The 18,567-nt window shown below is 37.7% G+C and overlaps 1 protein-coding gene across 3 annotated transcripts in view; it reads left to right on the forward strand.

The window, feature by feature from the left end:
* FBLN2 (fibulin 2) overlaps positions 1 to 18,567 on the forward strand; it is a 910,922-nt gene that overhangs the window by 697,370 nt on the left and 194,985 nt on the right. For all 3 annotated transcript variants that reach the window (XM_044078109.1, XM_044078110.1, XM_044078111.1), the window contains one exon: positions 5,087 to 5,224. In XM_044078109.1, the coding sequence (XP_043934044.1) occupies positions 5,087 to 5,224 (138 nt within the window). The remainder of the gene's footprint in view (positions 1 to 5,086; positions 5,225 to 18,567) is intronic.

The raw sequence follows: 18,567 nt of genomic DNA on the forward strand, positions 1-18,567 counted from the left end.
TGAAGTGTTCCAGATGCAAATTGTTATAACAAACTTGTAGAAGAGAAAACATCTGGGCATCAGGCAGCAAAAACAACTCAGAGGAAGGGATGGAAGTGTGTAGAAAAGCACAGTAAGGGCAGAGATAGTATTCCATCTATACAAGTAAAGAACACTGAAAAATAATGGGATAAAACGATACTGAAAAATAATGGGATAAAATGATGACAGACATAGAAAAGCACAGTAAGGGCAGAGATAGTACTCCATCTATACAAGTAAAGAACACTGAAAAATAATGGGATAAAACGATACTGAAAAATAATGGGATAAAACGATGACAGACATAGAAAAGCACAGTAAGGGCAGAGATAGTACTCCATCTATACAAGTAAACAACACTGAAAAATAATGGGATAAAACGATACTGAAAAATAATGGGATTAAACGATGACAGACATAGAAAAGCACAGTAAGGGCAGAGATAGTACTCCATCTATACAAGTAAAAAACACTGAAAAATAATGGGATAAAATGATACTGAAAAATAATGGGATAAAACGATGACAGACATAGAAAAGCACAGTAAGGGCAGAGATAGTATTCCATCTATACAAGTAAAGAACACTGAAAAATAATGGGATAAAATGATACTGAAAAATAATGGGATAAAACGATGACAGACATAGAAAAGCACAGTAAGGGCAGAGATAGTACTCCATCTATACAAGTAAAGAACACTGAAAAATAATGGGATAAAATGATACTGAAAAATAATGGGATAAAACGATGACAGACATAGAAAAGCACAGTAAGGGCAGAGATAGTACTCCATCTATACAAGTAAAGAACACTGAAAAATAATGGGATAAAACGATACTGAAAAATAATGGGATTAAACGATGACAGACATAGAAAAGCACAGTAAGGGCAGAGATAGTACTCCATCTATACAAGTAAAGAACACTGAAAAATAATGGGATAAAATGATACTGAAAAATAATGGGATAAAACGATGACAGACATAGAAAAGCACAGTAAGGGCAGAGATAGTACTCCATCTATACAAGTAAAGAACACTGAAAAATAATGGGATAAAACGATACTGAAAAATAATGGGAGAAAACGATGACAGACATAGAAAAGCACAGTAAGGGCAGAGATAGTACTCCATCCATACAAGTAAAGAACACTGAAAAATAATGGGATAAAACGATACTGAAAAATAATGGGATTAAACGATGACAGACATAGAAAAGCACAGTAAGGGCAGAGATAGTACTCCATCTATACAAGTAAAGAACACTGAAAAATAATGGCATAAAACGATACTGAAAAATAATGGGATAAAACGATGACAGACATAGAAAAGCACAGTAAGGGCAGAGATAGTACTCCATCTATACAAGTAAAGAACACTGAAAAATAATGGGATAAAACGATACTGAAAAATAATGGGATTAAACGATGACAGACATAGAAAAGCACAGTAAGGGCAGAGATAGTACTCCATCTATACAAGTAAAGAACACTGAAAAATCATGGGATAAAACGATACTGAAAAATAATGGGATAAAACGATAATGAAAAATAATGGGATAAAACGATACTGAAAAATAATGGGATAAAACGATGACAGACATAGAAAAGCACAGTAAGGGCAGAGATAGTATTCCATCTATACAAGTAAAGAACACTGAAAAATAATGGGATAAAACGATACTGAAAAATAATGGGATAAAACGATACTGAAAAATAATGGAATAAAATGATGACAGACATAGAAAAGCACAGTAAGGGCAGAGATAGTACTCCATCTATACAAGTAAAGAATACTGAAAAATAATGGGATAAAACGATACTGAAAAATAATGGGATAAAACGATGACAGACATAGAAAAGCACAGTAAGGGCAGAGATAGTACTCCATCTATACAAGTAAAGAACACTGAAAAATAATGGGATAAAACGATACTGAAAAATAATGGGATAAAACGATGACAGACATAGAAAAGCACAGTAAGGGCAGAGATAGTATTCCATCTATACAAGTAAAGAACACTGAAAAATAATGGGATAAAACGATACTGAAAAATAATGGGATAAAACGATGACAGACATAGAAAAGCACAGTAAGGGCATAGATAGTACTCCATCTATACAAGTAAAGAACACTGAAAAATAATGGGATAAAACGATACTGAAAAATAATGGGATAAAACGATGACAGACATAGAAAAGCACAGTAAGGGCAGAGATAGTACTCCATCTATACAAGTAAAGAACACTGAAAAATAATGGGATAAAACGATACTGAAAAATAATGGGGTAAAACGATGACAGACATAGAAAAGCACAGTAAGGGCAGAGATAGTACTCCATCTATACAAGTAAAGAACACTGAAAAATAATGGGATAAAACGATACTGAAAAATAATGGGATAAAACGATGACAGACATAGAAAAGCACAGTAAGGGCGGAGATAGTACTCCATCTATACAAGTAAAGAACACTGAAAAATAATGGGATAAAACGATACTGAAAAATAATGGGATTAAACGATGGCAGACATAGAAAAGCACAGTAAGGGCAGAGATAGTACTCCAGCTATACAAGTAAAGGACACTGAAAAATAATGGGATAAAACGATACTGAAAAATAATGGGATAAAACGATGACAGACATAGAAAAGCACAGTAAGGGCAGAGATAGTACTCCATCTATACAAGTAAAGAACACTGAAAAATAATGGGATAAAACGATGACAGACATGTCAGGAAAGATATAGTAGAGAGAAGCTACCAGAGACAGGAATGATTTATGAAGAATAAAGCAGATCATAGCTACGTAACAAAGAAAGACTATGACAGAATAGAATGAAATGGGAAGGAATAAGAATAGTTATTAATGACAAACTAATCATTCATCTGATCCTGATTTACTAAGACATGATGAAATTATTCTGGTCTTAAGAACATGTAGAGTATCACTATGACATTTTAAGTACTTCTTTTAGCAATAGAGTGTCTTTTCCCTGGATTATTTACCTGAAGGCCTTTATGGGAACAGTCATGCAACGTTTGGAGTTTGTATTTTGTTTTTCATGGGGCCTCATTACTATATGTTTGATATTTTCATATACTAACACTAAGATCAAGCAACTGAGTAAAATAAGAATTCAATTTTAAAGAAAGGATTTTTTTGCTACCAGGATTGGTCACCTTTAAAATTAATGTAAACAGAGATCAGAGGTATGGGGTGAAACATATTTCTCAGTGTAGTTTTTTTTATCTTCAGTGAAAAACATGTTACTTTACATTAATTTTGCATGTTCCAAGGCTGTTGTCATGATTAAAAAAGCCATTGACAGCTTATATAGCATATATCTAATACAGGATTTGTCACGTACAGACAAAACAAAATTTGATGAATCATTAGGTTTCTATTATTGATGCATGGAATGAAGTTAAACATGGGTTAGTTGTATTCAAGAAGGAGAAGAAATAGAGGTTGACAAGGCAAAAGTAGGACAGTGAAAAAGAGCATATCTTTGAGGTTATATAAGGACTTTGAATTAGGAAAGAGATGGCAATGGTAGAATGGTAAAGCAAGATATAGATGTAGAAAAGTTACCTTCTAAATCATTGATATGTGCACATAATACAGTAAGGGGATAGCTCTGTGAGGGAGCATCTGCAGGAAAGGAATGCTTTGTCTAAGCTGAGAGAGATATAAGGCAAACAGTTAGCAGGAGACAGAAATCAAGTGAAATGATAGGAACTGTAAGTAGGTATGAAAGGTTTACATATTTTGACAGCTGTGTTACTTATGAAGAGTGTGCTCAAGAATCTTAGAGATGCGAGGAAGGAAACAGAGATATTGTATATGTTGTGTATGCATTTTGGGTAATGAAAACCTTTGGACATACTACCTGCATATGATAGAAAGATACTCAGCAAGGAAGTCCTTTGCCGTTTGAGCTTGTTGCTGTGTATCATCTTATTTCTGAGTAGCTGGGACTTATTCACAAGTGTGTGAATAACAGTTTAGCAGCTGGCATGTAGAGGGAAGCAATGATAAGCTGAAAGAAACCAAATAAAGACAACAGATGTGCACTAATAGAAAATGTGGGTTATACAGACAATAAAGTCCAATATGCAGTGGAAGAACTACAAATACAGCAATATGGAGGAAGGGCGTAAAGAAATACCTGCAGGAGTCTAGGTATACAACAAGCTATGGTCTACAATTCATAAACATGTAAGTCGTGTTACATAAACTAGTGGAGTTACACATATTGTTGTAGGTACAACTATATGGCTAGGGCATGGAAAATAACTGCCGCATTCCCAGTAGTCCTGGAAATGTTAAATGCTTCTGGGTTTCATATTGCTGAACAACACCGTAATATTTCATGCCATGCAATCACCTAAAAAATCTTGTGATAAACTGTAAAAGGTAACTGACTGCTACCATGTCAGTTAGAGTTAGGATGCAGACATAGATGCTATGCACGTCCTCCCACATATCCTTCATATATTACAGTCCTTCCCTAATGGCAGACATCCATCAAGCAGATCCCATTCATTGCTATATCTTGTAATATGGGACAGTACATATGTCTGCTTAAGCAGCCTTTGATTTTTTTGACTCATTTTTAGGCACGCTTGCATACGATCGATAAAGGCATGTCTGCTGTTACTGAGTAGCAAAAGTTCATTCTCTGGCAGATATAATGGTATAGGAATACATAGTGTTGTGTCCACTGTTTAAAGTGTTATAAACAAGGGTGCACATCTGCTGCTTTCTTTCATTGTAGTGCAAATGTCATCACATCAGTACACATTTAGGGTTCCGATTGAATTGCTGAACATTTCAAAGTTCGAATGTCATATGGTCGACACCATATGGTCATACTTCTTGTTGGAGCTTTTAAATTCTACTGATAAAATGAAAGTATGTGAAGACATCAGATCAGTATCTGTTTGTAACAATAAGAAACAAAGAAATGCATTAGTTTATGTAAATAAATAATGACAAACTAGCAAAATGTTATCAGACACAAACTACAAAACTCAGTAATGAATCAGTCTGCATTCCTTCCAGATATTGACGAATGCACACGTGGACTCCATAACTGTCCTCAGAACACTGTTTGTGAAAACACTCCAGGTTCATTTTATTGTGAAAGAAGGCATCAGTGCATGGAAGGTTTCACTGTAGACCCAGAAGGGGTGTGCATAGGTAAGTGTCCTCATCTTGTAGTTCCAAGACTTGTTTGTATTTTAGGTACACGTTACTGTTTAACAATTGAGAATTTTTGAGTATTGTTGTACTGCTACAATGCTAATGCCTTGCATCCAGGCCAGCCTCCCCATATTATATTCTTTAACCTTTTCTATGGAATTTCTGCTTTCAGTTTGGGAATAAGATGTCCTCTGCTCTGCTTGAACTGCGGGAACATTGTGTCTCCAGTACCGGTTGTATCCTCAGGTTGATACAGTGATGTTAGTATGTGATATGTGCTCAGCCTGCTGTCCCTTGATTACACACTGTCACAGTGGTCTGTCCTTTTCATTGCATGTTCCACTGGCACTACATGTTGTGTCCATAGACCCTTCCTTTCCATATGAGAGAGTTAAAGTGGTCAGTGGTTTAACGGAAGTTTTATTACATAATCTAGCAGCTGGAAGTAAAGAAAGATTTAATTGAAAGTCATGTCTTTAAAAGCATTCAGAATCAATGGAACATTTATATACTTTAAGACACAGGTATCATATAGCAACAAGCTTTCCTGTTTGGAACAGAATGTAATGAACACCATTTCACAAAAACACCTTCTTTTGTATTCAAGCAATAAATCTCACATTTCAGTTCTAGAAGTAAGTGCCGTGACAAATCTTTATTAAAACAAGACTACTGTATTTTATTTCAAAATCAAGAAGCTTCTAGTTTACTTAAAGCATCACAGATTTAAAGCCTTCCATTCTCCCAGTATGGGTTTCCTTAATATGCATAGCTGCTACACTAACTGGTTGTTCATTTTTAAATTATTTATTTTATTTTGTTTTTCTTTCCGATATATCGCACATTTCTTTCGCAACTGCACTGGATGCCATAAAGTATCCCACTACTATGACTGGAAGAGTATTGTAGTTTTTCCCATTTATTGTCACACTCACATCCTTGCATTGCGTGACTAAAATGTACATATTGCATCTTCCACTTTGGTTCATTTTATGCTTCTAAGATGTGGACTATCTGAATTTACTGATATTTTATCCAGAAATCCAGCTTTTTCTTTTAGTAAACCATTAACATTTGGATAATATCACAAGTTCAGTTGGTCCACCACCGGGAAGTATAGGAATATACCACTGATGCAGTGCAGTGTGGAAGGTTTAACTTGTCAGTGCTAGGAAATAAAGTTCATCAGAAGAGGATTACAGAGGATTATGACAGAATGTATTTAAGTCGCCAAGTAAGTTATCCAAGGGTATGGGGCATCCATACCTTGTCTAACAGTACATTATGTTGCTTTCTCTAAGAAAACAAAACAAATGTTCTGTAATTTCAGTCCTCTTCAGAGATTATAATAATCAACTTCATTTCAGGTGTTTATGGTTTATGATAAAATGCTCATGAACAATTATTATATAATCCTTCCCCCTAGAGATAATGAATTTTAAACCAATAACTCAAGACATTGAGTACACAAATTGGGCTTATCAGTTGTACACCACTTCATTGTTAGATATAAATTATGAGGAAAACTGTTATATGTATCACATATTTGGTAGTGGTTTCTTCTAAATAAGATATGAACTACGAGGTAACATAATTTATAAAATCATATGTGGTAAGCTAAATTGTATACCATAATAACATGTACTTGTTCTTACCTTTTCCAGAACCAAAGACCAGAAACACATGCATATTAACATTAACTGGTCCTGGACAACATGCCCAATGTTCCCTTTATGCAGACTCCAGGTATATTGTCCTAGGAGATCATAATATGGACATAACAAGTGTCATGTGTATCAAATCAAAAACATGCCCCCCCCCACCACCACCACCACCACTACCATATACACACATACAAAATGCAGGTTTTGAAAATCAACAAAAGAATAAACTGTGAAGTTTTCAGACAATATGCTGAGCTAATCCATACAGTTGCTTATACTGAGGTGAAAATGCTATGTGTTGCAAGCTAAGACTGCTCGGCTACTGCATATGCATGTGTGATGACCTGATGTGGGATAGGGCACCCTTTGTTAACAACTGATGGCTCACTGCTGTGAGATAGGTAGAGTAACATGCTGTCGCAAGTGGATGTGGCATTTCTTCACATATGTCACAACAGTGTTGCATTTGGACCCTGTAATATGGAGCAGGTGTTTTGAAAAGCACAGTATGACAAACTGTCAGGCATCTGCTGTCTGGGTCTGCTGAAGTGTTTTGTGAATGTAGACCCACAAATATAACTTATGTCACAGGTACGTTTTACTTTGGCAGAGATCTTTTACCTCAATCAGGGATTTAGCAGGCTAGTTCATTTTGTTTCCTGCCAAGATTGAAGGGTATACATTTCATCATTTCATATTCGTTATACCAGTTAATGTTATTGTATAATATAACACCTACAGGGATTTTTCTTTCTTTCTCTGAAGAATTTGTTCTGACCTACAGTTCCATGCTTCCTCCTGACATGTCATTTGGGAGTTTGAATGTAATCAGAATCAATATAGGGTCATAAATACCACCTAAAATATCTCACTCTTGCTTCTAGAATGACACAACCCATGTTTAAATATGATCTTATCTCTTCCACTGAAGGATCATGGAGTAGTAAGTGATGTAAATGCAGTCATTATTCTAAATTAATTCCATGGTAATTATCTATTTGCTACTTTATAGACCATGAAGTGGTGATGGACTTCTGTTTTCGTAGTGAATGTGTGAGACAGGCTATCCTTAGCAACTGGAGACGAGAGATACTGCTGACTCCTACATCATTGTTGTCCCAGAGCCACATAGTTGCTACATAATGCTGTTTTCTTCTTTACTTCCTGTATCATTTTTTTCTATACTTTCCCTTCCTGGCAGTCTCATCAATATACAGCCTTCAAATTGAATGTGTAAACCAGAACTCTTATGGTGCCATATTGTTTGCCTGGTAATTTTCTTTAATGCACAAAATGATAGTGGATATTTTGATACATTTTATTAGAAGATGCCACTGTTGCTATAGACAGAAGAGATATAGTGTACGGGATGTCTGTGCATTGTGTTTAGATACTCCATGGTACTCCATATACAGCAGAAATCATAGTGATTCTGTTTCTGAATTGCACCTCAACTGATCTGCAGTCTATATGGCTCCACACACCTGTGCTTTTGATGTGCCTCAACAATCTCATAAGTCAGAACAAAATAAGTTCCTTTCCCTGTTTTATCTACTTTTTGGGTCTTCATGGTACTCCATACATCACTTATGCCAATGCCAAGTGCACTGACCATCATCTATGCTTGATAATCTACTCCCTGCATTTGCCTATGGCAATATGGCCATCACCTGGGGAGGGGAGTGAAGCTGCGATAGGAATCTTCATATTGCACTAATTAGGCAGAAACATCTGAGTAGTACTCATAGTGCAGCAGATGACTACTGTGATATCTGTATGTTAAGCCGATTGCCCCGCCATCCCCTCTGAACACCGTCAGGCCTGATGAGGTTTACTCTACATCAAGCTTACAATGGTTTACCTGCTCTGTTTGGCTGCAGTATAAACAGTCCTTGGCTGGTTTGACCTCCAGAGTGGGTACAAATTCAAGGACTTCTCCACAAGTGCTCCTCCAGTGAAATTAAGCAACCTCCTTCCCCAGAAATGGGTGAGCCAGCATTTGATGTTCACTTTCACCCATTGTCAGATAAGTTGCTAAGCCACAACTTAGATGCTGATTATCTGTGCTGCAGTTAGGAATTTACCCCTTTGCACCACAAAGCAGACTAGTTCATTTTGTTCCTTGCCTTTGATAGCCAAAAAACAAAAGCTGGTGAATGTGCAGACAAACCCAGCTTGTAACCAAGCTTCCTAGCTGTTAAAATTCTTAAGACTGTACCACATGGATAAGTACTTTTCAGTCTGTAGTCCCCATGTGACTTGGTAATCTTTATAATTTCTTGTGGTTCATATATTTATTAAAACTGAACATTTCTTAATCTGGCATATCTAACACTGATCGATTACATCACAGTTGTCATTTCTTTGACACTGAGCAGCTGTTCATCTCTAATTCTGTGTATTTCAGTTATAGTTTCTATGTTCTCTTTTTTGCCATTTCTAGTGTGCGCTTATTGTCTGAACATCACTTGCTGACCTTTCGCATTTTCCAGCATATTTTTAGGTATAGCCTACAAAATGTGACTTTCTAATTTACTGATATTTACTTGTTAAGAAGAGAAAATACTTACTTTGCACCAATAAATTGTAAAATGAAAAAAGAAAAAAAAAAAAAAAGACTTTTCAGATTCCATATTTCAAGACACATTCAATCAATATAAATTATGAAGATCAACAGTCATAGAAATGAAAAAAAAATAGATTACTTTTTAAATTAACTGTTAAGGAAGTAAAGCTTCAAACTCACATTCTAATCTCAAAGTCCTGCGTCTTCCATGGAATATATAGCCTAATGTACTACAGATCTCATTTACATAACATGTGCAGTCAATTCATTATACACATTTAAATGGTTAACATGTTAAAGAACAAAGAATGTAAACTGTTTATGTAAACTCCCTGTTAAAAGCAGCTTTGTTTATACAACATTGTGCGACTAAACAGGGTAATGAGTTAGACACAAGACTGATATTATCCAAATAATGAAATACTTACATATATTTAACAAGGAGTTTATAGGAATGGTTTACATTTCTGTTTCTAGTTCCAATGAATGAACACTGAATGTTCAGTTTAAGATTGCATTACCAAGTTTGTGTCTAATTGGCTGCAAATGTTACTTAATTTGGACATACTCTGTGACGGCTAAAAAGTCAAGGCATTCAAGTATGAGCCGGAAGTTTTGTTCCCTAAGGAAACTCATTCTGCATTTCTGTGACCTGGTGATCCCCTTACTTAACATACAACATGTGCTGACTTTTGTATCTGTATTAGCCTGTGACTGCTAACGATTTCAGAGATTTCCCATTACATTAGATAGCCTGCCTAACACGTTTTTGACAAGTTCAGTTCACACTCTATTTTTGGATCAGGCCTTTAACAAACTTACCAAGAGTAACAGAGACATCACTGTTGTGATTTTACTGGTAGATGTCCGGGTATACCTCAAAATTGTCCAATATTTTGTAGAATATCCAGAATTTTTGCCCATGTTTTTGATGTGTACCTCATAAAAGCTTTTCGAGATATATTTAGTGCATATGACATTTTAAATTAAATACATTTCAATGTCTTGTGGTTTCAATGAAGTGTGACACTTTTTTTAGAATAAGTGAACTTTCAATCAAGTGAACATGTTTGGCAGTTGATGCAGAGGTTATGCTCGGAAGATATATATATATATATATATATATATATATATATATATATATATATATATATATATATACAATATATATATATATATATATATATACACACACACACACACACACACACACACACACACACACACACACACACACACACACGTATATATAGGCACACAGTTAAACATTCTAAATGCAGAGCACTTTAAAATGAAGTTGGCAGTATTTAAAAGAAAATATGTAATTTTTGAATTATGTGATTTTTTCATGAAAATCTTGTGTTCTTCCAGTTCTCAGTCACACCAAATTCTGGAATTCCTGGTATTTTTCCTAGAATTATGGAAAACCTATGTCAATGTTTGATGTATTTAATGTCACAGTAGTGTGCTTTGAGATTTAGGGTGGTAGTCATAGTCCTGGCCTTTACATGTCCAACCATTATACCTATATGTAAACTCTCCAAATCCAGGTGAGAGACAATAGTTTTGACAATTCTGAAGCCTGTGGAAAAAAACACCCACCTAAACTTCACAGATCTGAAATTATGTATAATCAGCTAAGAACAATACTAGAATGGGCAAAAAATGTCACAAGTATGCAACTGATCCACATGTTCATAAGTTCCTGAATAGCTTTTTATGTTTTTGACAATAAGCAGTGAGTGCTAAGTTGCACTATTACCATGGGAATTTACAACGAGAATCTACTCAGACTGTGGCTCAGTGGCTTAGTGGCACAGGCCAGCAGCATGCAGCAACTTTTACAGGCTTTTATTTCACTGTTAGAGGAATGGTGAGGATGCAGGGAGTAGAGGTGGTGAAGGTGGAGAAGTTTAAAAACTTGAGACCACAAGTTCAGAGAAATGGTGAGTGTAGAAGAGAGGTGAAGAGTACGGGCAGGATTGAGTGGGTGGAGAATAGTGTCAGGAGTGATTTGTAACAGACGAGTACCAGTAAGAGTGAAAGGGAAGGTCTACAAGAGGATAGCGAGACCAGCTATGCTATATGGGTTGGAGACAGTACCACTGACAAAAAGGCAGGAGTCAGAGTTGGATGTAGCAGAGTTAAAGATGTTAAGATTTGCACTTGGTGTGACGAGGGTGGACAGGATTAGGAATAAGTATATTAGAGGGACAGCCCAGGTTGGAAGGTTTGGAGACACAGCCAGAGAGGCAAGATTACGTTGGTTTGCACATGTGCTAAGGAGGGATGCAGAGTATACTGGGAAAAAAGACGCTAAGGATGAAGCTGCCAGGTAACAGGAAAAGAGGAAGGCCTAAGATAAGGTTTATGTATGTGGTGAGAGAGGACATGCAGGCGGTTGGTGTGACAGAGCAAGATGCAGAGGACAGGAAGAAATGGAAACAGATGATCCGCTGTGGTGACCCCTAATGGGAGCAGCCATATGAAGAAGTGTGTCCTTTTATAGATACCAGGTTTAGAATTTTATAAGTAAGGAAAGAGGAAAGTCAGAAAAGGGGGAGAGAGTAGACAAAGGAAACACAACAGGAAGAAATAAGAGGGTAGTGCTGGAGGAGGTGTTAGAGGATGGATAATTTTTTACGTGTGACTAGTCACCCTTTTTTGTAAATATATATGTAAATATAAATAAATAAATAAAGGAAGATGGTGAGGGAGAAAGGGTAGAAAGAGAAGTGAGAGAAGTGAGGAAAGAGAAGAGGACAGTCACAAAAACATAAGACAGACAAGACAAGCAGAGATGATGGGTTGACAAATGGAAGGTGAGACAGAGGTCAAATAAACATGTGGTTGAGAATGGTGGTATGTTTGACTGCCACCACTTTCACCCTGGTCTGAAGGGCTGAATACTGAGCCCTGCCATGATACGCCTTTGCAGGGGATCCTTGATGCTGTGAGGGATCAAGGCCTCTGGTTGCTTAGTGACTGGAGCTGACTGTGACAGTGTCTTGCACCTGCAGAAGGAAGCTGTGATACAGGCCCCCACCACCTCTCCTGAGCTCACTTCACTGCAGCCTCCACTAGTTCCTGAAGCTCAGGAGGCTAGTATTCCAGAATGTTCTACCTCAGGCTACCCACAGTGGTACATCCCAATGCATTTCCTGGTACTGTGGCACTGTTAGATTTGATACATGTGTAAGTATAGCAGTGCCCAAATTATTGCTGTAATATTCACATGTATGGTTACCATGCTTATAAATGGTATTAATGGTATTCATTGTTTATTACTGATATTATTTTTTCTTGTGGGGAACTATTAAAGGGGGACCAGCCATGACTGCTTCCTCTGAAAGGAGTGACATTTTCTTCCTACGTCATCATATGTGGTGAAAGAAGAAAAAATGGCAAAGTGGGTAAAGTTGCATTAATGGAAATTGTTGCTGTTCTTTTTATTGAACATGGCAAACTGCAGGTTTTATAATTTTTTTCCATGTATGTGTTGATGTACTGATTACTGCAGTGAAAATGAGATGTATTATTAGTCCCTTTCCTCATTTGCTGTCATTGTTTTTATTAAGGAAATCCGTCACGTAACCCTGTAGCTATAGTCAAACTGCCAAACTACCTCAAATAAGATAGTTGGACGCCAGGAAAGAGAAATAATAAAACTAAGTAGCAAATGAATAGAACTGAATTGCTGATTTAAAAAAAAAGTAAGAGATTCATTGCAGATAAAGTGAAATTGTTGCAGATACTTCTGAACTTCTGCAAAAGATACATTCAAGGACATCATTTACCTTGGAGTGGAGGGTGTGTGAGCTATTGATCTACTTATTCAGCAAGACTTTTGTTGCTATGGCAACTTTACAGTTTGTCCATTTCAGCAAGACCAGTTTCACACAGTCATGGCTTTGCCTGAAAATAAGTCTGTAACTTTATTAATAAGCAATGATTTCAATATCGGTTGCATGCTTTCTTACTGATATCTAACTGTAATATTTGTATGTTTTCAATTGATAATGCTACTTACTGTTTCTTCCAACAAAAGCCACACCTGCATTAATCTGGACATCTTGAAATGGACTATCTGCAAAATTGCATAGTAGCAAAATTTTTGACAAGTAGTTCAATAGTTTCCTCCCCATCCCTGAGGAACATACTGCTCTTCAATGTATCCTTTGCAGACATTATGAAGGGAGAGAAATTCCAGATACACTATTAGTAATATGTAAACTATCCTCACTTAAGGTACAGATGGTCTTTACTAGTGTTGTACAAGCATCTCATGGTTCATTTATGTTTTATTTAATTTTAGCAGCTTATGCACATTGCTGGCTGCAAATTTGAATACATGTGCTAAATTTGAATAAATGCGCTAAATCCTAAAGACGGTAACATAGCAGCAGGCAACAGCTATAAGCAGGCTTCACATTAAATTTCACTTTCATGCAAGTTACAGAATACATTGTTGCCAAGTACCTTTGCAGGAAAACTAAAATAAAACTCTGCAATCACCTCCACAGTGTCTATACTTGATACAGAACTAGGAGTGCCTAAAAGTAGTTGCACAGACAGCCCAATTGCACATGCACTCACTTTGCACTACAAACATTAGACAGCATTAGTGCATGTACGCATACATTTGCATGTCATGGCTTGACCTACAACAATTTCTACACTTTCATGCATGCATAGCAGTACAGCTCATGGAACTATATGCTGTCATGAGTCATTTGCTTAAGAGCTTCAAGTACAATTGCTGAAAGTTTCTGGATGTCACCATTTTGTGTGCCGCTGGTTAAAATGTTTATACGAGCATTCACAAAATCCAAACCTAGAGGAAATGACTTAGAATAGCGGCAGTTAAGATCAGAATAGGAGTAATCTTTGTAATTTTGCTGTTTATTGAGAAATCTTCATGAATAGCCTCTAAATTACAGGTAAGATGAAAATGTCGGTAAAATGATTTAATAAAGAAGTGTACTGTAAATACTAGGTAAAAGACACCTTTTCTTAAAGTACTGTATTTTAAAAACAGTGGACTTATTTAGCATACTTCCTAGTACCTAACAATGACAGTCAGCACCAAGCTGCATGAAAAATCACTGATTTACTTTAACACACTCCCCCTTCTCACTCACACAACTTTACATTACTGTAGTGCAATCACACAATTTTTTATGCCTCTCCTAGGCCAAGTGTATTCACAAAAAAACAAAAGAAAGTGACAAGTCACAAAAACTTGAAATGGTGAAACAAAACATGCCAACTGTCAGCTGAATAACTGCTTTCTTGTATTGATTAAGATTAAAGTATTAAGTCAAAGACATTCTTTGCTGTGTTTCAACTTAATAAGGGCAGGTTACATTAGTAATTCCCAAACTTGCTGTTTGTAGGGGAATAAGGTTACAGACTTGGGGATTAAGGTACAGGAGAGAGAGAACTTCATTACCAAGTCGAAACATATCCTCATGGATGCACATATGCAAAATGCATTGTTGGAAATAGTCCAAGACAGGCAGAGCAAACTGCTGTACATTCAAGTTCTGTCTGATAAAAATGATGTAGGGGAAGGAATCATACCTTGGCACAGTGCACAAAGAAAGCTAATGATGCCATGTCCTGTACCAGGAATAAATCTAGGAAGAAAGCAGTGGGTGGTGGTCTTTCCACTGTCCAGAGTTTTCTCATCACGTGATGCAGCACAGCAAACCGTTGACAGCCAAATGTCTGTCAAGGACAATTCTGTTGCACTGATAATAATGCCAAGCCTCAGGACAGTAGCACATAACTATGACACAGCCTCGTGACAGTAGCACATAATTATGACACACCCTCAGGACAGTAGCACATAGCTAGGACACAGCCTCAGGACAGTAGCACATAGTTATGTCACAGCCTCAGGACAGTAGCACATAGTAATGCCAAGCCTCAGGACAGTAGCACATACTAATGCCAAGCCTCAAGACAGTAGCACATACTAATGCCAAACCTCAGGACAGTAGCACATAGTTATGTCACAGCCTCAGGACAGTAGCACATACTAATGCCAAAACTCACAGCCTCAGGACAGTAGCACATACTAATGCCAAACCTCAGGACAGTAGCACATAGTTATGTCACAGCCTCAGGACAGTAGCACATACTAATGCCAAGCCTCAGTACAGTAGCACATACTAATGCCAAGCCTCAGGACAGTAGCACATACTAATGCCAAGCCTCAGGACAGTAGCACATACTAATGCCAAGCCTCAAGACAGTAGCACATAGTAATGCCAAGCCTCAGGACAGTAGCACATACTAATGCCAAGCCTCAAGACAGTAGCACATACTAATGCCAAGCCTCAGGACAGTAGCACATACTAATGCCAAGCCTCAGGACAGTAGCACATACTAATGCCAAGCCTCAAGACAGTAGCACACATTTACAAAGTCTACTGGCAAAGCCACTTACCCTCATACAGGTTAATGACTTCATAATGACAAACTAACACATACTGCATTGTGAGGAAGTGATGTTACCAAAGGGGGAATCACCTCACAGCTCAGAAACTCTATTACAGTTAGGCTGAATCTCTAAGATGAAGACACAACAATGTTTGAGGTTCCATTACCCTGTGTGTAACCTGTACACAGGAGTGCTGTACAGAAATGTCAGTTACAACTAGCTCCAGAGACACTCAAAAGCCACGTCTGTGCAGCAGTGGATGAGCCATGATGTTAGTCAGGCTCAGGCTACTGTCACTGGGAGTCAAGTAGAGAAGGTCAGAGTGCTACAGGGTAAACGTGGGGAAAGTCATCAGTACATAGAAGTGGTGAAGGGCAGGGACAATGCCATGATGATCCTCATGAAGAGCATGGTTTGACACATGACTTCCACGTCAGTCTTTATTCGCATGCTACTGAAAACATACCAAACGCATATTTTGTGAATGTGGTCAAGGGAGTGTCCACATGAGTAGTGAATGAATATATGCAGACCATACCTCTCAACAAAGCTGAAAGCACTGGGGGGACAAAGACCCAAAATTAGAGACAGATTTTAAATATTGCACTTATAAACTTGGAAAGTTTATAGAATAATAGGTTTTGCATTAGCTTGCATTTTCTGAAGGTTATGAAGCCTGAAACTTAAATGTCTATTATTTATTGACTTCAGTCTTCCTCAGTGATTTGGTAGAAAACTACAAGCTAGCTGGCAACTCGGCACCATGAAAATCTACTGCCAATCATTAGCAGACCAGTGTTCTGCTGTGGCGACCCCTAACTGGGAAAAGCTGAAAGACAACAACAACAACTTGCTGAAAAGCAGGTACTAAAACTTTTAAGATTAGTCCCAGAGCACTCAGTGTGGCCTTTCATTCCTAGATACCTATTAGTGGATTTAGCGTTGTCACCTCACAGTAAGACGCTGTTCGGTTCGATTCTCAGCTACAGCGTCTTCTGCAGAGACATGCGTGAATAGGCGTACCTTCGTTGAAGGTTGTGCATCAGAGCTGGCAACTCGGTACTTAAAAATCTACTGCCAATCATTAGCGGACCGGAGTTCTGCTGTGGCAACCCCTAACCAGGAAAAGCCGAAAGACACAAACAAAATCTCAAGGTTAACAGTTTGGTTTACAGTTCATTTATAATCACTCCACAGATAATTAAAATTGCCCATTTTCACTATGGGAGCTGTAATTGCTGCTTATTCACTCCACTTGGCTGATAGTATTCACTTTTTCTAGTCTTTCTAACTTTCAGTGCAAATGGTAGGGTATAATTTTTACAATACCTTGGAGAAACATTTGGATTTGCCAGCATGACAGTTTCTGTGCCATAATGTGTTTCCAGTTCTTCAGAAATATACCCACATGCATTTCAAGCACTTCTGTTAGTAATAATGACTGCCTCATTCAACACTCTGACTCACAAATGCTTTCTGTTTCCACTACTAAAGACAGATGTTCATTACACATGTAAGAGCACACTGTGGCCATACTCTGACCCAATACTAACACATTCTGATCACATTCCTGCTGTGTGACCCTCAATGTAGCATGATCAAATTCTTAGCTCACTAGAGAGTAATACCTATTAGATATCAACGCCCCAGTCAGTTTTCTTTTTTAACAAGAAAGGAAATGGTGGCTGGTGTTTGCAGCATCATTTGTGAGTTTCATAGTTTCATAGTATAGTACTAGGCTATCTGCCCTGGGGCATTTGTAAGCCTAGCCATAGTGATGTGGCTTTTGCCACCCCATGAAATGGTACAAAAATGTACAGAATAAATCTAGAATACTGTGCCTCTGTCTAGTAGTGACACAATGAAGGTCCCCTTATATAATAGAATTAGTTTACTGTGCCCCTGTATAGCAGTGACACAGATGTGACCCCTGGGGTAAACTTACGATCTACCATCCACTCATCAAGATTTCTCTTGAAGAGAGTCAGTGAGGGGCTCTGCCTAATATGAACTGGGATCCTGTTCCAAAGCATGGGAAGCCTCTGGGTTATGAATCTATCCCTCCAGCATGTCCTATTCATACTTGTGCCGAGGTTTAAGTCTTTAGCTCTCGTGGTCCTGATGGATTTGGATTTTTTGAGGTGGAGCATGTCCATCAGATCCTGATTGGACATGGCCTTGTATGTCAGGCAGAGATCACCTCCGAGCAGACGGTATGCTACTGAATAGAGCTGAAGTTTCTTTAGTCTGGCAGAATAAGACATATGTTGGAGACCCTTGATCCTTTTGGTGAGGTACTTTTGTGGTCTCTCCAGCTGTCGCAAATGCCGGGTGAGGTACATACCAAATGGGGCATTGTACTCAATCGTGGGTCTGATGAGGGAGGAATATAGGGGTACAATGACATCCTTGGATCTGGATGTGAATCCTTTCATGATGAGGTGTGCAAGGTAGAATGTTTTTCTAACCACTTTGGCAACGTGGGTGTCAAATGAGAGGTCGCTGTCTACTTGGGTCCCTAGGTCTCTGATTACTTTTTCCGTACTCAATGGGTTGCTGTCTATATGATAATTTGTGGGTACTTTGTTTTTTCCAAAAGGGATGACTATACATTTTTTGGCATTTAGTTTAAGGCCGTGACTACGGCACCAATTGTCCGTTT

This window comes from Protopterus annectens, chromosome 7.part0 (assembly GCF_019279795.1).
Source record: "Protopterus annectens isolate FY-2018-M chromosome 7.part0, PAN1.0, whole genome shotgun sequence".
In the NCBI taxonomy this organism is placed as follows: Eukaryota; Metazoa; Chordata; order Ceratodontiformes; family Protopteridae; genus Protopterus; species Protopterus annectens.